The 22,602-nt window shown below is 66.0% G+C and overlaps 2 protein-coding genes across 8 annotated transcripts; one reads left to right on the plus strand and one right to left on the minus strand.

The window, feature by feature from the left end:
- Positions 1-2,425: 2,425 nt before the first annotated feature.
- NEIL1 (nei like DNA glycosylase 1) lies at positions 2,426-9,431 on the plus strand. 4 transcript variants are annotated; one of them, XM_035709020.2, is made up of 12 exons: positions 2,442-2,564; positions 4,772-4,852; positions 5,181-5,630; positions 5,971-6,036; positions 7,210-7,329; positions 7,408-7,471; positions 7,631-7,730; positions 7,998-8,125; positions 8,455-8,482; positions 8,659-8,720; positions 8,837-9,002; positions 9,132-9,431. In XM_035709020.2, the coding sequence occupies exons 3-12, from the start codon at positions 5,197-5,199 to the stop codon at positions 9,197-9,199; spliced, it is 1,236 nt and encodes a 411-aa protein (XP_035564913.1). In that variant the 5' UTR covers positions 2,442-2,564; positions 4,772-4,852; positions 5,181-5,196; the 3' UTR covers positions 9,200-9,431. The 4 variants fall into 4 exon arrangements, with proteins under 4 accessions (XP_048959993.1, XP_048959994.1, XP_035564913.1 ...); XM_025472128.3 differs by lacking the exon at positions 5,971-6,036 and having other exon boundaries at positions 2,445-2,564; XM_049104036.1 differs by lacking the exons at positions 8,455-8,482; positions 9,132-9,431 and having other exon boundaries at positions 2,426-2,564; positions 8,837-9,001.
- A 423-nt stretch (positions 9,432-9,854) lies between these two features.
- Positions 9,855-21,270, minus strand: MAN2C1 (mannosidase alpha class 2C member 1). Of its 4 annotated transcripts, XM_025472127.3 has the most exons (27): positions 21,134-21,270; positions 20,830-20,955; positions 20,079-20,202; positions 18,674-18,744; positions 17,228-17,405; positions 16,729-16,918; positions 15,370-15,476; positions 15,076-15,186; positions 14,631-14,723; positions 14,379-14,495; positions 14,078-14,173; positions 13,831-13,976; positions 13,375-13,498; positions 13,002-13,123; positions 12,813-12,898; positions 12,527-12,682; positions 12,261-12,371; positions 12,184-12,199; positions 12,021-12,137; positions 11,675-11,779; positions 11,438-11,594; positions 11,198-11,341; positions 10,781-10,890; positions 10,612-10,691; positions 10,375-10,523; positions 10,155-10,264; positions 9,855-10,069 (listed from the first exon to the last, which is right to left on the minus strand). In XM_025472127.3, the coding sequence occupies exons 1-27, from the start codon at positions 21,229-21,231 to the stop codon at positions 9,922-9,924; spliced, it is 3,192 nt and encodes a 1,063-aa protein (XP_025327912.1). In that variant the 5' UTR covers positions 21,232-21,270; the 3' UTR covers positions 9,855-9,921. The 4 variants fall into 4 exon arrangements, with proteins under 4 accessions (XP_025327912.1, XP_025327909.1, XP_048959992.1 ...); XM_025472124.3 differs by lacking the exon at positions 12,184-12,199 and having other exon boundaries at positions 12,021-12,115; positions 12,261-12,358; XM_049104035.1 differs by lacking the exons at positions 12,184-12,199; positions 21,134-21,270 and having other exon boundaries at positions 12,021-12,115; positions 12,261-12,358; positions 20,853-20,961.
- Positions 21,271-22,602: the final 1,332 nt, after the last annotated feature.

Here is a 22,602-nt window from a genome sequence, read left to right on the forward strand (position 1 = left end):
TAACATCATCAGAGTCCCAGAAGGTAAGGAGAAAGAGGGTGGGACAGAAAAAGTATGCAAAGAAGTGATGGCTAAAAGTGTCCCTCCTATGGCAAAAGACCTAAACCTACAGAGTCAAGCTGAATGAATCTCATACAGGGTAAACCCAAAGAAATCATGCCAAGGTACCTTATACCACAAACTTCTGAAAACTAAAGAACAGGGGATCCTGGGTGGCTAAGTGGTTTAGTGCCTGCCTTGGGCTCAGGGTGTGGCCCTAGGGTCCCGGGATCGAGTCCCATGTCAGGCTCCCTGCATGGAGCCTGCCTCTCCCTCTGCCTGTGTCTCTGCCTTCCTCTGTGTATGTCTCACGAATAAATAAAATCTTTTAAAAAAAACCCTAAAGAACAGACAAAAGTCTTGAAAGCTGTACAGGGGAAAAGACAATTCAGATGAGTGGATTTCTTCTCAGACACCACAGAGGCCAAAAGGAAGAAGGACAACATTTTTCAGGTCTTGAAAGTGTCAACTGGGAATTCTACGTCCAGCGAACAGAACCGCAGGAGTCGGAGGCAACCAGGATATGCTCAGATGAAGGATAACGGATTCGTCGCCAGCAGACCTAACCTAAAAATCAAAAGGCGAAAGGAGGAAATGATAAGGAATCTTGGAACATCAGGGACGAAGAACAACAACGGAAGGAGTGGAGTTACGGACGCAGACTGTCCTTGAGCATTTTAAGTTCTGTTCAACGGTTGGAGCAAAATGTATAATGTTGTTGGATGTGGTTCTCCAAGTCTGTAGAGGAAATAGGTCAGATTATCGTAAACAGGAAAGGGTAAAAGAAGGTAAGGTTTCTACACTTAGAGTGTCCACACCAGTGAACTGTGACAGGTATGCGTGTGTAACCTCTAGAACAACGACTCCAAAGGCTGTGCAATGCGCTACACTCAAAAACAGTACTGGGAAGTCCTACTGGGGTCCTGCACTTCAGGTAGCCCGCGGGAGAGCAAGAAGACGACAAAAAATGAGAAGTGGAATCAACAGAAATAAAGTAGCAGAGAGTCACAAGGGAATTGTAAGTCTCCTCAAACGTTTGACATTGGCTGGATTTCCCAGGTAGCGTCCCCTCTTCTGTGGTGTCACAGAATCCCGCAGGTACTTCTCTCCTTACTGTCCTAATGTGACGTTGTGATCGTGTTTACCCATTCGCCACTTTTACCCTCCTGAGTTTCTTAAGAATGGGAATTGCGTTCTTGCGTGCGGAGTCCTGGCGCCTAACAAGCCCTCCTTTGGTAAATGGGGCGGAAGATGGAGACGGCGGCGGATTTACAGATGTTGAATGTAAAAAAAATCCAGGAGTCTGTAATAGAAAAGACTCTAAAGAGACAAAGTCCTGACCCCCCCCACCCCCTTGAAAAAAATCCCAAATGAGTCCTACTTTGTCCCTCTTGGTTGTTACTGCACCCAATTCTTAGTCTGAAAATCGATCACTAGCGGGAAGGAATTCAGAATTGATCCTGCCTTTGTAACACTTCAGGATAACCAGGGAGCTCTTCTTTACGCAAGAATTCCAGAATTCCAGCCCGGTACAAAGAAGGACGGAAGCACCATTTTGTAATTCCCGGTTAAATTCTTGGTTGGGGCAGGGCCCCTCAGGGTGATAAAGCCGCCAGGTGGGGGGTGTATGTGGTGGGAACGGCGCGGTGCTGGGGCCCGGAGGCCTCCCGAGCCTGGCGGCGGGCAGACGCGGGTTGGGCTGCGGGGTGGCTGCGGGCTGGGCTGCGGGCTAGGCTGTGGGGTGGCTGCCGGGGTGGCTGCGGGGCTCGGCTGCGGGCTCGGCTGCGGGGCTGGGCTGCGGGGCGGGCTGCGGGACTGGGCTGCGGGGCGGGCTGCGGGGCTGGGCTGCGGGGCTGGGCTGCGGGGTGGGCTGCGGGGCTGGGCTGCGGGGTGGGCTGCGGGGCTGGGCTGCGGGCTGGGCTGCGGGGCTGGGCTGCGGGCTGGGCTGCGGGGCTCGGCTGCGGGGCTGGGCTGCGGGCTGTCCTGCAGCCGCTCCGCCCGCTGCCCCTGCGAGGCCCTAGCCCGGGTGGGGGCCCCCAGCGGGCCGGCTGCGGTGGGCTCTGCTCCCGCAGGGGGTGTCGCCGGCAGGTGGTGACGGCGCTTCTGCTGACGTGTCACGTCTGACTGCCTGGACCCTCGAGGGCCGCGCCGGGTCCCCAGGGCCTGCAGCTGCAGGTGCCTCGGCCCGGGCGCCCTGGGGACCTTGCGGCCGCGTCCGGGCGGGGCGCCCACCCTGTCCTGTCGGGGACGGCCGGAGCCTTGCCCCGCCACTGCACGGCCGCCATCCGAACCTCAGACCTGACCCCCGCGGGCGCCGGGCAGCGGGAAGCCGGGTTCCTGGGCCACCGCCCGGCCGGGTGCCTGCCCCGCGGCTTTTCCCGCTCCCGGGCGCCCGCCCCGCCCGGAAACTACACTTCCCGGCGGGCCCCGCGCGGCGACCTCGGCTCCCGGCGTGCTCTTCGGCGCGGCCCGCCCAACGGGAACCCGCCAAGGGCTCAGAACCCGGGCCGCGGGGCGGGGAGCAGGTGTGGGCCGGGGGTGTAGCGGGGCTGGGGGGTGGAGGGGGCCCCGGGCTGGCGGAGGACGGGGCGGGGAGCAGGTGCGGGCCCGGGGTGCAGCGGGGCTGGGGGGTGGAGGGGGCCCCGGGCTGGCGGAGGACGGGGCGGGGAGCAGGTGGGGGCCCGGGGTGCAGCGGGGCTGGGGGGTGGGGGCGCGCCGGGCTGGCGGAGGACGGGGCGGGGAGCAGGTGGGGGCCCGGGGTGCAGCGGGGCTGGGGGGGGCGCCCCGGGCTGGCGGAGGACGGGGCGGGGAGCAGGTGGGGGCCCGGGGTGCAGCGGGGCTGGGGGGGCGCCCCGGGCTGGCGGAGGACGGGGCGGGGAGCAGGTGGGGGGCCCGGGGTGCAGCGGGGCTGGGGGGGCGCCCCGGGCTGGCGGAGGACGGGGCGGGGAGCAGGTGGGGGGCCCGGGGTGCAGCGGGGCTGGGGGGGCGCCCCGGGCTGGCGGAGGACGGGGCGGGGAGCAGGTGGGGGCCCGGGGTGCAGCGGGGCTGGGGGGGGCGCCCCGGGCTGGCGAAGGACGGGGCGGGGAGCAGGTGCGGGCCCGGGGTGCAGCGGGGCTGGGGGGTGGGGGCGCGCCGGGCTGGCGGAGGACGGGGCGGGGAGCAGGTGGGGGCCCGGGGTGCAGCGGGGCTGGGGGGGGCGCCCCGGGCTGGCGGAGGACGGGGCGGGGAGCAGGTGGGGGCCCGGGGTGCAGCGGGGCTGGGGGGGCGCCCCGGGCTGGCGGAGGACGGGGCGGGGAGCAGGTGGGGGGCCCGGGGTGCAGCGGGGCTGGGGGGGCGCCCCGGGCTGGCGGAGGACGGGGCGGGGAGCAGGTGGGGGGCCCGGGGTGCAGCGGGGCTGGGGGGGCGCCCCGGGCTGGCGGAGGACGGGGCGGGGAGCAGGTGGGGGCCCGGGGTGCAGCGGGGCTGGGGGGGGCGCCCCGGGCTGGCGAAGGACGGGGCGGGGAGCAGGTGCGGGCCCGGGGTGCAGCGGGGCTGGGGGGTGGGGGCGCGCCGGGCTGGCGGAGGACGGGGCGGGGAGCAGGTGGGGGCCCGGGGTGCAGCGGGGCTGGGGGGGGCGCCCCGGGCTGGCGGAGGACGGGGCGGGGAGCAGGTGGGGGCCCGGGGTGCAGCGGGGCTGGGGGGGCGCCCCGGGCTGGCGGAGGACGGGGCGGGGAGCAGGTGGGGGGCCCGGGGTGCAGCGGGGCTGGGGGGGGGGCGCCCCGGGCTGGCGGAGGACGGGGCGGGGAGCAGGTGGGGGCCCGGGGTGCAGCGGGGCTGGGGGGTGGGGGCGCGCCGGGCTGGCGGAGGACGGGGCGGGGAGCAGGTGGGGGCCCGGGGTGCAGCGGGGCTGGGGGGGGCGCCCCGGGCTGGCGGAGGACGGGGCGGGGAGCAGGTGGGGGCCCGGGGTGCAGCGGGGCTGGGGGGGCGCCCCGGGCTGGCGGAGGACGGGGCGGGGAGCAGGTGGGGGGCCCGGGGTGCAGCGGGGCTGGGGGGGGGCGCCCCGGGCTGGCGGAGGACGGGGCGGGGAGCAGGTGGGGGCCCGGGGTGCAGCGGGGCTGCGGGGGGCGCGCCGGGCTGGCGGAGGACGGGGCGGGGAGCAGGTGGGGGCCCGGGGTGCAGCGGGGCTGGGGGGGGGGCGCCCCGGGCTGGCGGAGGACGGGGCGGGGAGCAGGTGGGGGCCCGGGGTGCAGCGGGGCTGGGGGGTGGGGGCGCGCCGGGCTGGCGGAGGACGGGGCGGGGAGCAGGTGGGGGCCCGGGGTGCAGCGGGGCTGGGGGGTGGAGGGGGCCCCGGGCTGGCGAAGGACGGGGCGGGGAGCAGGTGCGGGCCCGGGGTGCAGCGGGGCTGGGGGGTGGGGGCGCGCCGGGCTGGCGGAGGACGGGGCGGGGAGCAGGTGGGGGCCCGGGGTGCAGCGGGGCTGCGGGGGGCGCGCCGGGCTGGCGGAGGACGGGCCGCGGGGCTGGGAGAGGAGAGCAGCGCACCTTGTCCCAGAGGATCGAACCCTTCGGGGCGCTGAGCCAGGAGGGGACAGGGGTGCGGAGCCTGCCCTCCCTGGCTCGGTGCCTCCCTCGGGACCCCCCGCCCACCACCTGGCCTTGACCTGGGCAGGCCCCGGAGGAGGGCGGCCGACTGTCCCGCTCGCCGAGGGGCTTCCCGGGGTCTGGGCGCTGACCTGGGCCCTGCCTGCGCCCCCAGGACCGAGGCCTGCGGCTCCCCGCGAGGTGCGCCTGGACGCGTCTCCCTGGTCCCCGTCCGCGTCCTCGCTCGGCTCTGACGGTGGGTGGCGGCGGCGGGGTCCTCGCGGGTCCTCCCGGGGTCGGGGGTCGGGGCCCTCTGGGGATCGGCCGCAGGCGGGCGCTGGAAGTGCAGCCCGGAGCCCCGGAGCTCGCCCGGGGGGGCGGGGGGGGGGGTGACTGTGACTGCGGGGCCGTGTGGCCCCGGAACGACCCGGGCTGTACTGAACGCCGCGGGCTCGGGTTAAGCAGGGGGACCCCTCCCGGCCTGGGCTCCCCGCGCCCGGCGCACCCCCTGCCCGCGGGGCCCCTTTGTGAGGTGCGGTGCCGGAGGCCGCGCCAGCTGACGGCGGCCCCGGTGCTGCCCGCAGGCGGCCTGCGCCCAGGATGCCCGAGGGCCCCGAGCTGCACCTGGCCAGCCGCTTCGTGAACGCGGCGTGCGCGGGCCTGGTGTTCGGCGGCGCCGTGGAGACGTCGCGCTGCAGCCGCGGCCCCGCGGTGCCCTTCGAGAGCAGCGCCTACCGCATCTCGGCGTCGGCGCGCGGCAAGGAGCTGCGCCTGGCGCTGCGCCCCCTGCCCGGGGCCCTGCCCGCGCGGGAGCCGCTGGCCCTGGTCTTCCGATTCGGCATGACGGGCTCCTTCCGCCTGGCGCCCCGGGACGCGCTGCCCGCCCACGCGCACCTGCGCTTCTACACGGCGCCGCCGGGCCCGCGGCTCGCGCTCTGCTTCGTGGACGCCCGCCGCTTCGGCCGCTGGCACCTCGGGGGCGACTGGCAGCCCGGCCGCGGGCCCTGCGTCTTGCTGGAGTACGAGCGGTTCAGGTGCGCGCGCTGGGCGCGGTGGGCGCGGCGCCAGGTGCCAGGTGCCAGGAGCACACCGGGGTCCCGGCCGGCTCTGCCGCCCTCCCCCGCCCCTTCGTGTGACTCTGGGGACCGCTCCCTGAGCTAACGGGTGTGGCGCCCCAAACGGAGGTGGGGAAGACGAGACCGGCAGCGAGGCCAGGGCGCTCAGCGTGGCGCGGCGCGTGGGGCTGACAGCAGCGGGGCTCCCGCAGCCTAGGAGGGGGGCGCGGAGCAGGAAGGCGGAAGGCAGCGCGGGGGGCCGCTGCGCTTCTGAGCGGGTTTGTGGTCTCCCACCCTCTGCCCGCCCGGTCGGTGACAGTCCCCTGGTCTCTGCGGAGGGGAAGCAGCCCCACCTGGGACATGATGCGGCCACCGAGGAGGGCAGGTGCCAGCCCCTTCCCCTCCGCTACAGGGGGAGCGTGTAGGGGTTTGTTTCGGGCCAAGCCCTCCTCTTCCGGGTGCTGGGGGCAGCAGTGACCGGGATGGACGGGGACCCTGCTGCCACCGGGCTGAAGTGCGGAGGGCGGGGAAGGAGGAAACCAAGTAGATGGACTCCAGTAGACACAGGCCTGAAGGAAAAGCCGAAGGTAGAGAGTAACTGGGGGGGGGGGGGGGGGGAGCGCTCTGGGCGACAGCGGCCGGCGAGGAGCAGGAGCCAGCCCTGCAAAGCTTTAGAGGGAGAGCACCTGGAGGTGGAGGGCACCCCTCGGAGGCCGGCGTGGGCCCGGCAGGCCCGCCCTACCCAGCGCCCCGGGCTTTGCCTCGGTCCCCACACCTGCCGCCCGTTGCGGTGGCTCCGGCGTCTAGAGCACGACGGAGGCCACTGGGCTCCTGCCGGCCTCGCCAGGCTCCCGCGAGCGCGCCCCGGGGAAGCGTCTGTCGTCCCGGATCCCTCCCATCCTCTCTCCTGGAGTCATGCCCCGGCGACGTCCTGAGGTTTGTCTCCCGTGACAAGCCCTCGGGCTGCCCTCTTGTCCTCCGAGCTGGGGAGCGCGGGCCTCTGTTCCCCTCGCGGGGCCGCCGAGGCTCCTGTCGCACTCTTCCCTTTGCCCCAAACTCTGGGCTTCTGGCCCCTGCCGCTGAGCCGGCCCCGCCGCGATCCCCTCCCACAAAGAAACTAGGTGCGCTTCCTGCCGTGGGTGGGGAGTCATCTGTGACCCCTGCAGGCGGCCGGAGCCAGGACTTGTCACCGCACCCCTGCTCAGAGCCGCTACTAGCTTCCCTGCAGGTCCTCAACGTCCTGAGAGAAGGGCCAGACGCTCCGCCCCACCCCTCGCGGCCCAGGGGCTGCACCCGGCGCCCTGGGCCCCGCTCCCGGGCAGCCCTGCGGCCTTCGGTGCCGGACGCGCGGGGTCTCCGACTGGGCGTTTCCTGGAACACACTGCTGCTCCGGCAGCCTCACCTCTGTAACGAGTTCGAATCTCGTGCTGGTGCTCCCCTGGGCCGGGGCGTGGATCCCGCTGCCAGAGCGGCCCTGAGGTGGGGCGGGGGCGCCCCGCTCCTTCCCCTTGCTCCCAGGCCCGCGCACGCGCAGCAGCCCCCGGCTGTGTCCCTCCAGGGAGAACGTGTTACGAAACCTGGCGCACAAGGCCTTTGAGCAGCCCATCTGCGAGGCCCTCCTGGACCAGAGGTTCTTCAATGGCATCGGCAACTACCTCCGGGCGGAGATCCTGCACCGGTCAGCAGGCCGCCCGCGGGGGGGGGGGATGTGCCCACGTGCCCGCTGCTTAGCTGGTCCCCTCTCTGCCCGCTGCAGCCTGGGGATACCCCCGTTCGAGAAGGCCCGCACGGTGCTGGAGGCGCTGCAGCAGCGCAGGCCGGTGAGGGCGCGGGACGCGGGCCCGGTGGGCTGTGGTCTCCAGTGTGGCTCACGCAGGCTCCTCTGGGCTTCGGGCCCATTGCCCTGTGTCCACACCGTGGGGGGCTGATGGTGGTTCCCCGAGTCCCCCCGAGCTCAGCCGCCTCTGCCCCTCCTCCAGAGCCCGGAGCAGACCCTGAGCCAGAAGATCAGGGCTAAGCTGCAGAGCCCGGACCTGCTGGAACTGTGTCACTCGGTGCCCAAGGAAGTGGTCCAGCTGGGTGAGGCCCGCAGCCGCGGGGGCTAGCCACCCCTGCTTCAGCACGTCGGTGGCCGTCGGGTGGCCGTCGGGTGGCCGGCAGCTGCTGCCCTGCCTGCGCCGGCCGGAGCCGGGAGCCACAGCCCGAGGGCGCCTGGACGAGGGGAGCCTTGGCCCCTGACTCAGCCCATCAGCTATGGGGCTGAGGTCTGGGCCAGGTCGGCCAGGCTCCCCCTCGTCGCAGCCAGGGTCCACCCTCCGACTTTGGCCGGGTCCCTCTGTCCCACAGGGGGCAAAGGGTACGGGCCGGAGAGTGGAGAGGAGGACTTTGCTGCCTTTCGAGCATGGCTGCGGTGCTACGGCGTGCCGGGCATGAGCTCTCTGCGCGACCGGCGTGGCCGGACCATCTGGTTCCAGGTTTGGGGCCTCATCTCACGTATAGGCAAATGAAGACCCAGGAAGCTAGTGGGGGAGGCGGGGCAGGAGAGCTGGGGTCTCCCAGGTGACGTCCAGGGCCTGTCGAGGCCCCCAAGGGTCACACTGTGCCTGGTGGCCCAGGCCCGCCCCACGTAGGCCCCTCCTCCTCGGTAGCGCGGCCCGCGGCAGGGTGGCCTCTCCCCTGGAGAGCACGGGCGGCCAGAGGGAGCTGACTGGAAGGACAGGTGCGAGCTCTGCCCCACCGCACCCCCCAGGAAAACTGCCCTTGCCCTAACCAGGTTGCTTCCTGAATTCTCATTCCATTTTAGGGGGATCCTGGGCCCCTGGCACCCAAAGGTAAGACCCCTAATGGGATAAGCTCAGAGAGCAGGAAGCAGTAGTTGCTTGCAGGAGCTACACCACCATTCTCCATCCCAGTCCCTGCTCCACCCCCGGAAGTCACCCCATAGTGGGAGTCTGCAGAGGGGGCTGAGGCCACAGGACCCTCCAACCCCAGTGTCGGTGTCCTGCAGGGGGAAAGTCCCGCAAGAAGAAACCCAAGGGAGCGCAGCAGGGGCCGGAGCACAGGACCGAGGTATGGCTCCCTGCGCCCTCCCCGCCTTCCCTTGACCGTGAGCGGCAATCGTGGGTCCTAACCCACCTCTGGACTGCCCACTGAGCCCCTTGGGGACCTGTGTCTCCTCTACTCAGGGCCCTCTCCTTCCAAGCGCGGCCCGTTCCAGGTCACGTGGGGCACGGAGAGGCCCTCCTGAGCAAGGTACAGCCCAGCAGCCGGAGGGGACCAGCCTCCAGCAGGACCCAGAAGTGCCCCCGGCCCCCGTGAAGGGGAGGAGGAGGCGGCAACCAGCAGCCTCGGGTGGGCCTTCCTCAGCAGGCTCCCCTGGGGAGAGGAGGGGGTGGCCTGCGCACAGAGGTGGGGGCGGGGAGGCCGCAGGAGCAGTCCTCCACCTGGTCTGAGCTGCTGTCCCACCTGTCCTCCTCCCAGGCCACCGAAGACCCCAAAGGATCAAGGCCAACACCCGGTCCTTGGAGGAGGGGATGTCAGCCTCTTAGCAGGAGGGCCTCCCCGCTGGCGTCCACCTCCTGCCCCTGCGGAGCCCTGGGGCCCGGGTAGCTGGCTGCAAGCAGGCCCTAGCTGCTGGGGGCCGGGGGCCCCTGGCCGTGTAGCTCTTCCCTGCCCCACTATGATGTTTTTGAGTGTACCCCCTTCTCCATTTTTTAAGTCCATGCAAAAGATGCTGTGATTTTTTTTTATAAATGAATAAACTTGAATTTCTTGGTGGCACTTCTTGGGCTGGCTGCAGAAGCTCTGGGAAGGCCAAGCTGGGAGCACCTGCTGCCTGGCCTTGGGAGACCAGAGAGCCACTGGGGCAGACCATCCCAGTCCCCGAGGCCGGCTCTCGGAGGACGGTACCGCCTCAGAGGTGGTGTAGACACCCGGGCCCAGGCAGCGGGCGCCCACAGCCTTTCTAGTCCAGAGTTCCCAGCATGGCCACCAGTCACTGCTCAACTGTTGGGAGGTCAGGGACCCCCCCATCTGGGCCTCCTCTCAGCCAGCTCGTGGTCACCGATATCCCCAATCTTTGGGGGTGGGGGTGGGGGTGTCTGCAACCCAGACCCTGCACACGCCTAAGCTCCGATCGTGCCTGCTCCCCTGCCCCCCGAGGACAGGCCCTGGGGGAGTGCGCAGGCACTACTATGGCGGGGCTCCTGAGTCACGGGTTTATTGTTCAGGAGGGGAGGCAGGAGCCAGGAACCCCCAAAGCCCTCCACGCTCACAACCCCAGGGGCAGGGTCTCGGTGCGGGCGGGCCCCAGCACCAGCAGCAGGGACTGCACTTGGAAGGGAGAAAAAGTGAGCTTCAGACGGGCGTCCCGAAAGGGCAGGTGGCCGGCAGGGTCGCGCCGCTCCAGGAGGTCGCAGCTGCAGAACAGGCGAGGCGGCGGCATGAGGGCCTTGCAAGGGCAGGGCAGGGCGGGGCTCCCACCCCCCGCGGGCCCCCACGCACAGGACCGCCTCCTGAACCGGCAGCGACGTGCGCAGCCAGCAGTCCACGTGGCTGCCGTGGGCCTCGTACAGCCGGAGCACCAGCGTGCGGCCCTGCGGGCTGCTCTCCGCCTGCGGGGAAGGGGGTGGGGCGCCGGTGGGCGGGGCGGTGGACGGACCCCGCCGCCGCCCCGCCCGCCCCGCCCGCCCCGCCGCCGGCCCCGCCCCGCCCCGCCCCTTGCCTGTTTGACCGTCTCCAGCACCACGGCGGGCGACGACAGGGAGAAGGCGCTCCAGGCGGCGGCGGGGGCGGGGCCCGGGGCGGGCAGCGCCAGGAGCGGGAAGTTGAGGCTGTAGGCCGCGCGGATGACGCCCGCGTCCTGGAGGGAGCCTGGAAGCGCGGTGGGGGGTGGGGGGCGTGGGTGCGCTGCGGAGAGGAGGGCGGGGGCGCGCGGGCGGGCTCCCGGCCCCTCGCTCACCCTTGTGCGGCATCAGCGCGTAGGTGAACTCGTGGCGGCCCATGTCCGCGGAGGCGTCGGGGGCTTTAGGTGCCCGCAAGCTGCGGTGCGGGGGGCGCGCATGGGCCGCAAGCCCCCAAGACCTGCGCCCCGCCGCCCCCGCCCCGCCGCGCCCGCGGGCCCCACTCACAGCGAGAGGCTGAGGACGCTGCCTCTGACCGAGGCCCCGTACTTGCAGTCGTTGAGCAGCGCCAGCCCGAAGCCGTGCTCCGACAGGTCCATCCAGCGGTGCGCCCACACCTGGAGGCAGACCCCGCCCGCTCGGTGGCCCCGCGGCCTCCCCGTGCCCAGGGCGCCTGTCGCTACAGTGAGGGCCAGCTCTGGGACCCCACAGGGGCTCGGTTCCCACCGCAGGAGCCTGGGTACTCCGTCCCACCTGTCTAGGCCTCAGGTCCTCCTCCGTCAAAGGGGTCGCCCCACCCATGGGCACGGGTGTCAGACTGAACACAGCACCTAACACAGGCCCAGCAAACATGGATTCCCGCCCTCCTGACCACGCTGCGCTAGTCTCCTCTCCACCAGGCAGGACCCGCACCCCGAGTCAGACCTCAAATCGAGCCCAGTCCCAAGAGGTGTTGTGGTGGGTCGGCCGCTGCAGGTGCCCGAACTGGACTTCATAGGTGGCCTGGGGGCTCCGCACCCGCGCAGGGAACTCCACCTTCAGGAACTTGTGGGCCTCGTGCCAGTGCACCTGGGGCAGAAGGACAGACACGCAGGCCGGGCGATCCTTCCTCACCAGCCGCACCCGGGGGGGGGGGGGGGGGGGCGCCACCCGGCCCTCTGCTACCTCGGTGTGGAAGCGGACATAGGGGCAGCCGACGTCCAGCACGACCTCCTGGCTGAGCCGGCTGTTGGGGCTGATCTGCAGCAGGAACCAGGCACTGCCCCGCATGCCGCCCTCGGCGCCCACCGCCAAGGTCCCCGCCTGGCCCAGCACAGGCTTCCTGAGGGTGTGGGGTGGCGGGGCTGAGCCAGGGCAGGCAGGGGCAGGGGCCACTCCACCCTGGTCCTGCCCACACCTTACCGTGTCTCCAGATGATAGTCCATGACATCCCACGCGTCCCAGTATAGAGGGACATCATCAAACAGCACAAACTGGTTTCCCACGGCGCCCTCAGCAATGGCCTCCCTGGAAGGACGCAGAGACTGGTGCTTCAGAACCTTATGACCGTGGTCTCTCCTGCTGCCTGAGGTGGGGCAGGGGCCAGGAAAGTAGGCCCCGGGAACCAGGGGCCTTGGCCCAGCCTGCCCTGCCCGGTGTGGGTCCAGAGCCGCCAAGGGCTGCTCTGGCAGTGCTGTGGCCTGGGGACAGAGGGAACGGGGTCTGGGAGCCACCTGCCAGGCAGAAGAGGGCAGTGAGGAGTCAGCACCTGCCGGAGGCCACCAGCACCAGAGACGTCAGGCAACCAGTTGGGTCCAGCCTCACTCGGATGATGCCGTTGTCCAGAGTCACAGAACCGTCGGTCTTGGTGGGAGAGGTCCTGCAGCTCAGTCTGCAGAGTCTTCCCACAGCTGAGAGCACCCGTGGCCCACCCACCCTCACGGCTCGCTCCGCCTGGGGAGCTCAGAACCCTCACGTGTTAGGGATGGCCCCGGGCGGCCGTACTCACCTCTTGCACCACGAATACAGGCTGCTGGGGCTGCACGGGCTGCAGTGAGGTGGGGGCAGGAGCAGGAGCATAGCCCATGCTGGGCACTGTCACCAGGGCTGGGCATGATGCCTGGGCATCAGTGCAGCCCTTCCTGACCTCTGGGGGCCCAGCTTGAGGGCTGGGTGGGGCACGTGGCTCCTCCTGCCCCCTCCCCTCTCGTGGGGGGACGCCGGGGTGGTACCCCCACCCTCCTGCAGCAGCCACAGCCTTCCCCTGGCTCCCACCTAGGCTGTGGGCCCCACCAGAGCGGGGCAGGGCCAACACTTCGGTGCGCTCCCAAGGCAGCGTGTTGACAATGAGGAGGCCTTCGGGCCCTGGCTCCCCCATGCACAGGGCTGCAGCTGCGGCACTGAGCAGCGTGTTGCCACGGGAACGGATATCTGAGGACAGGCTGGCTGGTCAGGGGCAGGTGGTAGGTTTGGGATGACCCTTGAGGATCCCACAGGACACTCTGGGCTCCGCCCTGGGCATCGGGGACAGGGACAGCAGCGGGAATGTCATTGGCCTCACCCTCGTAGTGGCACATGGCTTCCTCTGCTACCAGCTGGATGCAGCTTCCGGTCACCACGTCATGGAACTGGTTGAGGAGCAGGAGCCTGCAGATGCCAAGCGCAGGGATGGGAATGAGGGGAAGCCAGGAGGGCAGCCACAGAGGTGTCGGGGGAGGTCAGGGTGGCGGCAGGCCGAAGCCGGGCTGACCTCCACAGGTCCTGCAGCTGGGCAGCCGGGTACAGGAACTGGGCACCGCGGGCCAAGGCCAGGCTGCTGAGCAGCTCCACGTCGTGCAGGATCCGCTCACACTCCCGGTTCCCCTTCTTGATCTGAGCAGAGTGGGGGCATCTGTCCCAGGGCGCCTTCCAAAGCCCTCAGGTGCTCAGAGCCCTGCAGTTCCCTGGGCCACCAGCATAAAGCCTCTCCTGGCTGGCCTGGCCCCACGCTTCTCCCCTCGTCCCGTGGCCGCTTTCCTCAGGGACATTCCGCCCGCCTCCTGGGCCCCTGGCCCACCTGGCCCCGCTACTCCTCCCCGGGGGCCTGCCGCTGCTGGGACTGGGCTCGGGGAGCAGCTCCCGACCTGCGCATGGGTGGTGTAGGTGCCTTGGTGCAGCTCCAGGAAGAGCTCCCCGACCCACGTGCACAGCTGGCCTGAGTCGCCCTCCAGGGCGGTGAAGAGTCGTCCCGGAGAAGACAGCTGCACCCTGAGGGAGCCCACAGCCTGGGTTGCCAGGCCTTGCGGTGCCACGTGGCTCACCCTCCCCCCATGTCAGAGGGGACAAGAGATCCGGCCCCGACAGACAGGAGGCCCCCCTGCCCCCCCCGCCCCCTGTCCACACGGAGCCAGTTCCAGACACACCAGGAGACTTCCGGAGGTGGTAGTTAAGCCCCCTCCCACTGCAGCTCTTCCCCGGCCCTGCGCGCAGGGTGGGAGCTGGACAAGGTCCGGGGAGGAGGGGTCCAACGTCTGAGTGGAAAGCGGGGCTGTGAGCAAGGGCAAGGTGAGCACTGAGGCTGCTGGGGGGCCAGGCCGGACCTGGGAAGCCCGTCTGTATTGTGCAGCCGCTTCAGCCGGTCCACCATGGTCTGTGTGGGGCCACCGCCCCCGTCCCCGAAGCCGAAGAGGAAGGCACTGTGGTTGGTCCGCCCCTTGTCCCGGTTTTTGACCATGGTCTTCAGCACCTGGAGGCGGGCACAGGGCAACACGAGTCAGTCAACACAGGACACCCAGCCCTCTCCAGCCTGCTGCCCCCCTCCCGGCACCCCCCCGGGTGCCCCCTCACCTCCTCCACATTGCCCTGCATCCCATAGGAGTCACCAGGTGGGAAGTGGGCCAGCACGCGGGAGCCATCCAGCCCCTCCCAGAAAAAAGTATGGTGCTGCGGGCAGAGGGACAGGTGAGGGCCAGAGTCAGGGCCGAGGCCGGGCTGGGCACTCCGGACCTGCCTGCCCTGCCTGTCGCATGCTCGTGGGGAAGGCACAGCCCCTCCGGTGGGGGTTGGGTGGCCAGCCCAGGACCCTTTGTAAGCCAGGGGAGACATGACCAGGCCGGGTGGGGACCCAGGCCCCCCGCAGTCTGCTCACCGGAAAGGAGTTCACCAAGCTCCAGCTCAGTTTTTGGGACAGGAAGCGCGTGATGCCGCAGCCGCGCATGATCTGGGGGAGCTGTGCCGAGTAGCCAAATGTGTCTGGGAGCCAGAACTGTGGGGAGGAGGCCTCTGGGACACGGAGCCCGGGCCTGGGGCTCTTGGTGAAGCAGCCCCAGGCGTCAGCCTCTCACGGCTCATGCCATGCTTCAGTCCCACCCGCCGGCAGCAGCGGCAGCTCCCGGCCTACCTCCGAGCACATTTTCCCAAACTCCTGCAGGAAGAAGTTCTGGCCCTGTAGGAACTGTCTCACCATGGCCTCTCCGCTGGGAAGGTTCCCGTCCTGGCAGTGAGTAAAGACGCAGGCAGCGCACGTCACGTAGGTGGGGAATGGCCAGGAGCCGGGGCCAGGCCCAGCCCGCTCAGCACACCCGGGGCTCTCACAGGTTTACGGCCCGTGCCCAGGGACGTCCGGCTCTCTGCTGCGGGCCCAGCAGTCCACCTGCTGGAGGGGGTTCCCAGGCTGGCTTCCCTGCCACCGTGCTTGAGACCCTCCGCCTCCCTGGGTCCCGGGCCCTGGGATTCCAGGAACTAACAGTGCTGCCTCAGGGAGGGTATGAAGGGCCTGCGGAAAGCCACCTGCTGGCAAAGCCAAGGACGGGCGGCCCCAGCCGAGGGGTACACACTGCACTTACCATCTCCACCCAGGTGCCCCCTACAGGCACGAACTGCCCTCGGCAGGCAAACTCCTGGAGCCGGGCATGCAGGCCAGGGTAGTGGCTCTTCACCCACTCGAGCTGCTGTGCCTGCGGGGCAGGTGGGGCCCATGCTGGGTCAGGGGTGACAAAGACCCCACCCAAGCCTGAGCATCTGGAGCACTGGGCAGCTGAGGTGGGGAAGAGTCCTCCTCCTCAGGTGTGAGACAAGCCCTCAGGACCTCAGCCTCAGACCCCTCGGGGGCCAGGTGCCCCGCACGGCTGCGCTCTGACCTGGGAGCAGGCAAAGACGAAGTCCGGGTTCTGCTCCATGAGCTGCACAGCTGTCGTCCAGCTCCGGGCACATTTTCGCACAGTCTCCTTGAAGGGCCAAAGCCAGGCTGGCGGGAGAGGGGGGAGGAGGTGGAAGGAAGGCAGCAGGGTTCCCAGCTCCCAACAGATCTCCAGCCTCACCCCTGCCCCCCAGCACCCCGCCGGGCCCGGCCTAGACCTCCAGAAGGCTATCCTCTCCCAACCCGGGCCCCTTTCCCAGCAAGGCCCTTTGGCATCCCTCCTGAGCTTTCACTTCAAGACACTCCTGCAAGGTGGGAGTAGGGGGTGGGCAAAGGAGGCGGTCAGTTTAAAGGTCAGAACATGGAGGCCCAGGCTCTGGAATAGCCTCACCCTGAGGCTGAGACACCCACTGCCGAAAGGATCCTACAAAAGGTGGCAGGGGTTAGCACACTGATGGATATCCCAGAAGACGGCGCACACCGTCCCCACATGGGTGTTCCCGGGCCAGCCATCCTGACCCCTAGGCCCCGGCTCCTCCCTTACCGGCGCGGAACTGCCACAGTCCACTGTGGACCTCGGCACAGCACAGAAAACCCTTGTTCTACGGTTCGGAGGGGCTGGTTGTGTCAGAACTCGCACCTCGAGAGCTTGGTAAAAATGCAGGTTTCCCAAGGCGCCTGGGTGGCTCAGTGGGTTAAGTGTCTAGGTCATGGTCCCAGGTCATGGGATGGGGCCCTGCCTCGGGCTTCCTGCTCAGCGAGGAGTCTATTCTCCCTCTGTCTCTGCCCCTACCCCTGGTCATGTTTCCTTCTCTTTCAAATTATAAAATAAAATTAAAAATATTTTAAAAAATGCAGATTTCCCACAAACCTCACAGATGCTGCAAACTCCTCAAGTTCAAAGCTGAACTCCTGGTACCCCTGCCCTGGAAACTAGCCCCTGTGCTGTAGCCCCATCTCCATTACTTCTACATCACTCCTCTCTGAGGACGCGGAGATACTTGTCAAACTCTCCCTTGTTCTCACTCGGTTCAGAGGTCACCTCCTCCACGAAGCCTGTCTGGAGTCCTCCTGACCCATCAGGCTAAGTGCTTATTTTACAGTCATTGGTCTCTATAATCTTACCTCCCAGTACCCAGCAAGGGCCACACGGGGCATCAGATTTTGTTGAAAGAAATAAATGCAGCCACACCTAGCAAAGCCCGCAGTTCAGTTCCCTTGCCCCATTTTACAAATGGGGGAACTGAGGTCCAAGGTGGGGCAAGGGCTTGCTGGGGATGAGATAGTGCTTCCAGGGCAGGGCCAGGGCTTCAGGGGCACTCCCGCCTCGCCCCACCAGCCCGGCCAGCTGCAGCCCTACCTGTATCAATGTGGCAGTGCCCCACGGCATGGATGGTGTGCTGACTTTCTCCTCCGCGTTGGCCAAAGAACCGGGATGCCAGGGCCTGGGCCACGGGGAAGGTCTCGGGCTGGGCAGGGTCACACACGTTCACCATCTGGTTGGCTGTGTACAGGGCCTGGAAGCTGCGCTGGTTGTCCTCCCCAAGGCCCTGCAGCGGGGTTCTGCCCCTTAGTCCCCGTCTGGGGCCAGCGGGGGTCTCCAGAATCAGGCCTCAGCTGGTCTGTCAACAGGTCTCAGCAGAGCTCCTCCCAACCTCCCACCTGTTGCTCCTCCTGGGTTCCCCTGCTAAGTCTCCCTCCTCCCCTTTGCATAGGAAGCCCTTCAGTACTCAGGCAGGCAGGAGCCGCCTCCCTGTTCTGGATTCCCAGACTCCCAACTGCCCGATCCAAGGAATGGCCTGCCCCCAGGGGCCAGGAAGGGCTCTAGAGTGAGCTGGTGGGGCAGGGATGTCCAGTACCTTGGCTATGCCCAGCAGCAGCTCCAGATCCACCAGGAGACTGTGGACATCCCGGTAGAACACGGCCAGCTCAGCCCGGCTCACCTGGAACATCTTCTCTGGGTCAGGGGCTGCGATCATGGATTCCTTCCCGGCCCCCAGGAGCCCATTACAGGCTACTTCCACATAGAGGGTCAGGCTACAAAGGTGGGGAGGCAGCCTCAGGCTGAGGGCCCGGACAAGACCCTGAGGGCTCGGGGCGGGAGAACCACAGAGGCATCCGCCGACCCCCCAGGATCCACCACCCAGAAGATCCCACATGTCAGGCTGACTGGGCGAGAGGGTCCTGTCCTGCTGATGAGCCTTCTGCCTCATAACCAAGCTGGGAACCGTGTAAACTAAGCTGCTGCTCAGCCTTTTATTTCCATTTCCACAACTGTTTTTACAGAACCCTCTTCACTTATTAAAAACGTGTTTGGATCCCCAGGTCCAGTCTTTGAGGGCAAAGACCCAGTGGCCAAGAGGGTGGGCCATTCTTTGGAGCAGTGCAGTAGCCTGTGCCGTGTTCCACCCAGCCTTCAGAGAGCAACGGGGACTTTCTTGGAGAGGCCTGCCCTACCCTCCTCCCACCCCTCTCCCAAGTCTGGGACAGCTTTCCCATATCGAGCTCCGGGTATTGCTTTCAGAGGCCCCCTGGTTTTGCAATTATGTAAGTATCTGTGAGTCCCCCCTGTGTCAAGGACTACACTACTCGCCATCACAGGGCCGGTATCTGGAAGCATCAGATACAGAACTCAACAAATATTAGAAAAAACAATAATATGATGTCTGAGCTTTGTTTTTTATTTTGTTTTGTTTTTAAAGATTTTATTTATTTATTCATGACACGGGGAGAGAGAGAGAGAGAGAGAGAGAGAGAGAGGCAGAGACACAGGCAGAGGGAGAAGCAGGCTCCATGCAGGGAGCCTGACACCGAACTCAATCCCGGGACCCCGGGGTCACAACCTGAGCTGAAGGAGACACCCAACCACTGAGCCCCCACCAGGTGCCCCTCTGTCTGAGTTTTGAATGGTGGCATAAAATGTCCATGTTATGATATGGGACAAGAAAAAACCTAGATACAAAGTGTCAAAAAAATACAACCTTAAGGAAGAACTATTCCTAAATGGGTTTCTGAGGCGAAATGGTTTCTGACCATTATTAATAATGGTCATCTCTAGGTTCTCGGTGGTGGGATAATGGGAGTCATTAACTTCTTTGTGCTTTCCTGTATTGGCCACAAGAAGGCAGACAGTATCTTTCTAGTAAGGGGAAAAAACTCAATTCTTTAAAAACAGATTGTGAGATCAGAGGAAGCCCGTGTTGGAGGTGGCCATTGCTGGGTCACTGAGGGCCTCAGCTCCTGCTCACCCACTGGGGCCCTCCCTCCCCCACAGGGGGTCGAGCAGGGCACAGGGACTCACTCACCTCCGGGGGTCTCCTTCCTCTAGCTTGTCAGTCAGGATATAGCTGGTCTTCTCCCCCTCTTTGGTCAAACCCTGGTGAGGAGTGGAGTGAAAGAGAGGCCCTGAGGCTTTTGGACAGTTCGGGTGAAACAGAAGCCGAGCAAAATCAGGCCTCTCTGCCTAGGCCCCAGCCATGGCTCCTCTCTCCTAAGAAAGGCCAAGATTGACAAATCCTGGACCCCTGGTGGCCAGTGCCCAACGCCCATGGCAGCCAGAGTGCCATGATCACCAAATGGCACCTATTTGCCAGCAGAAAAGCCACTGTTCTCATGGGAAGGGTCTCGGGGAGGTAGCAGGAGGTCTGGGTATGGCTTTTGGGCCTCTGTACCGCTGAATGAGTATCTGAGGGGAACTATATGAAGTCAGATGCAGGGTTGCCTCATTCCTTGCCGCACCCCAGTGCTTAGCATAGGGCCTGGCCCAAAGACTCATAGGCCTGGCACTCAGGAGACTTCAGCTGAGCCAGTGGAAGGAGACAGAGAGGGAGGGAAGGGTTTGCTATCTTTCTATACAAAAAGAACAACAGTCCTCACCTGAGATGGGAAGTTAGTCTAATTGGAATGGAAGCTGAGCAAGTGAACTGACCTCTATGTATGTCAGTTTCCTTATCTGTGAATGGGGATAAAGACCCACCACATATGATTATAGAGATTAAACCTGGTGTGGCTGGATGCATAAAGGAGACACTTAATAGTTGTTCTGTCTGGGGAACTAGGGAAGCTGTGATGGAGAGATTAATTACTTCAGGGGAAGAGGACTTAAGCTTTTACCTCATATCATCCGGAACTGTTTGAAAGTTTCCCTCCGTAAGTCTATGCGACATATATTAAAAACTGGTTTATTAAAAACTAAGAATAGGGGTGCCTGAGTGGCTCAGTGGGTTCAGTGTCGGACTCATGAGCTTAGGGCTGTGAGATGGAGCCCCCATGGGGCTCAGCGCTGGGCTGGGATTCTCTTCCTCTCCCTCAGCCCCCCCCCCCCGGCCTCTAAAAAAAACAAAACAAAAATCAACTAAAAATAAAAAGTGATATGGTCTGCAAAGCCAGTAGTCTGGCACCTGGCACCAAAGAGAGGATTAATAGATGGATCTGCTGTACCTCTTATCATCGTACCCGATTAGCAAGTATTTTCAGGCCAGAATGGGCAAGTGGCCAGTCAGTGACAGCACTGGTTTAGCACTGATTATGTTAGGGCCCCTAGCCATCCGTTCAGCTTCCCAATATGAGAGGGACCTCATGAGGGCCCAAGCGGCAACCTCCCCAGTCTCGAAATCCTGATAGCCTGCAGGCAGAGCCACTGCGCTGTGGCTTCTTCACAGGTCTGGGCTGGCATGCAGCCACACCTGTCCCTGGGCTACGGCTACTCACTTGGACAGGCTGTCCGTCTCGCCACACCAGGCCTTCTCCATCACTTTCCCAGAGAAGGTGAACTTCCTGACCCACCCATGCCTCCGGGATGGTCAGCTCCACCCGAAACCAACAGGTCCACCATCTGCAAGACAGCCATCGCGGTGGACCTAAGGGTGGAAGCTCTGCCTTTCCGCCAGACTCCCTCGGATTGAGGGTCAGTGGGGACTAAGCATCTGCAGCAGCATCACCAGGTATGCAGCTCCGACCGGCAAGAACAGAGCGACATGGTGGGCAGCAGGGTGACGGGAAGGCAGAGGTGTCAGGGGTCTGGTCTCCGTCCTGCGTGTCTGATGGAGGGGTGTCTAGGTGCACCAGGTGGGGGGAGAATAAGGAGGGGGGAGGGGGAAGAGGAGGGGAAGGGGGGAAGGGGGATGCGGGGGAGGGGGAGGAGGAGGGGGGAAGAGGGGGAGGAGAAGGGGGAGGAGAAGGGGGAGGAGGGGAAGGGGGGAAGGGGGAGGATGGGAGGGGGATGAGGCGGAGGGGGAGGAGGAGGGGGGAGGAGGAGGAGGGGGAAGAGGGGGGAGGAGGAGGGGGGAGGGGCAGAGAAGGGGGAGGGAAAAAGGGGAGGGGGGAGAAGGAGGAGGAGGGGGAGGGGGTAGGCGGCGGCGGGGAGTTAGCCCCCGTCCCCGCCCCAGCCGTCCCCGCCCCCGCCGGGCGCCGCTGGCCGGGTGTCTGCCCGCGGACCCCGCCCCCCCGCCCCGTCACGCACGTGGGTCCGAAGCTGTCGCCGACCTGCGCGGGGCGGAAGTGCTGGCGCACGGCCTCCGGGTAGGGCAGCCTGTCGGGCGTCAGGAAGCTGGACAGCGCGGCCAGCGGGCAGGTGTCCCCGAGGAGCCTGTGCGGGACGGACGGACGGACGGTCGGAGGGAGGGAGGGGCCGCGGCGCGCGCTGCAGGTGGGCCCGGACCGCGCCCCCCGCCCCGCCCCGCCCCCGGGCCTCCCCGCCCCTCCCCCCCGCCCCGCCCCTCCCCGCCCCGCCCCCCGGGCCTCCCCTCCGGCCCCGCCGGCCCCACCTGCCGCGGAGGTTACAGTCGGCGAAGTAGCGCGGCGACACGAACTTCTCCACGCGCTCCAGCGTGGCGCGCCAGTGCTTCAGGGCCGGGGCCGCCATCGCCGCCGTCGCCGCCCGCGCCCCCCGGAAGGTCCGACCCCGCGGAGGCCGGCGCAGCGCACGGCCGGGGCCCCAAGGTTCCGGCGGCGCCCGGACCCCGCCCGGACGGCTTTGCCGGGAGCACCGGCCCGCGGGGCAGCGCGGCGAGGCCAGAGGCCCCCGGGCGCGCCCTCCCCGCGGCCCCTCGCCGGGCTGCGCCGCCCCGCTGGGACCCCAGGCGCTGCGGGCCGGAGGCCGTGACCAAGAAAGATCCACTCCTTAGCCCTCTTTGAATGGAAATACGGACCAAGTTCGCATTGCAGCGCAGATCGCAGGGAAAGCGGGCGGAGGCACCCGCAGGTGGCCGCTGATGGGCCGCTGCGCCCCGAGCCCGGGGACACCCCCGCCGGGCGAGCCCCCCCTTTCGGCGGGCCTGGCGGGCCGGGCTTCTCCCGACCTGGGCGCGAAGCCAGACGCCGACCTGCAGGCGGGTGCTGTGCACGAGACCCCAGGAGCGCCGGCAGCCGGGGCGGCCCCGCCCGACCCCGTCACCTTCCCCCAGGATCCCAAGGGGGGGGGTGAGCTACTGCTGGAAGAGCCGCAACATCTTTCCCGGTAATGTACTGCTGTGCCTCCAAGTCAGGCCCTGGCCCAGCCTCCCCCTACAACCTCGTCCTCCAAGGCTCCCGGACCACCCCTATTCAGACTCTCCTGTTCCCCCTGCAACAAAAAAAGTCTAAGATTGGGTAAGCCTATACCACGTGTTTTTGAAGTTCAGAAGCCCCCAAATTTGTAGTCTTTGGTGGTGGTGGTGGTGGTGGTGGTTTTGATTAAGGAGACAAAACCACACAAAACACTGTTGATTACAACAGACGAGGGTAATGGTGGATGGAGAATAAATCTATCACAGTACTGGGAGGGGTTCGGTTGGTCTCTGTTCAGAGACTCCAGGCCGAAGACTTAAAAATCCTAAATCACTGTTTAAATGTCTGGTCTGCCGCTCTAAACCTACGTAATTAAAAATATATTGCAGTAGCAAATCTCTCTCCCAACCCCATTTATACCACACACCTGTACACATTTCTTTCAAATACTGGTTTGGTATTTAAGTTGTTCACCCCCATTTCCAATTAAGGATAAGAAAAACAATACACAAAAAATGCAAACTAAATAGCTGGACAACTACCCAAATAGAAAATACTTCCAAACAGTTGGAATAAGGGGGAAAACATGTACTAAAAGAATGAAGTACTCTATTTTAGAAATTTGGAATATTTTGACTTGGGACAAATGCAATGAACTGTTAACTATTTAAAGCAAATTCATTTGTGCTGAGGATTAAGGAACTGAAGCCCAAATCCCCACTCCACAATAGTTGTCAGTCTGGTGAGG

Source organism: Canis lupus, chromosome 30 (assembly GCF_003254725.2).
Source record: "Canis lupus dingo isolate Sandy chromosome 30, ASM325472v2, whole genome shotgun sequence".
NCBI classification, from domain to species: domain Eukaryota; kingdom Metazoa; phylum Chordata; class Mammalia; order Carnivora; family Canidae; genus Canis; species Canis lupus.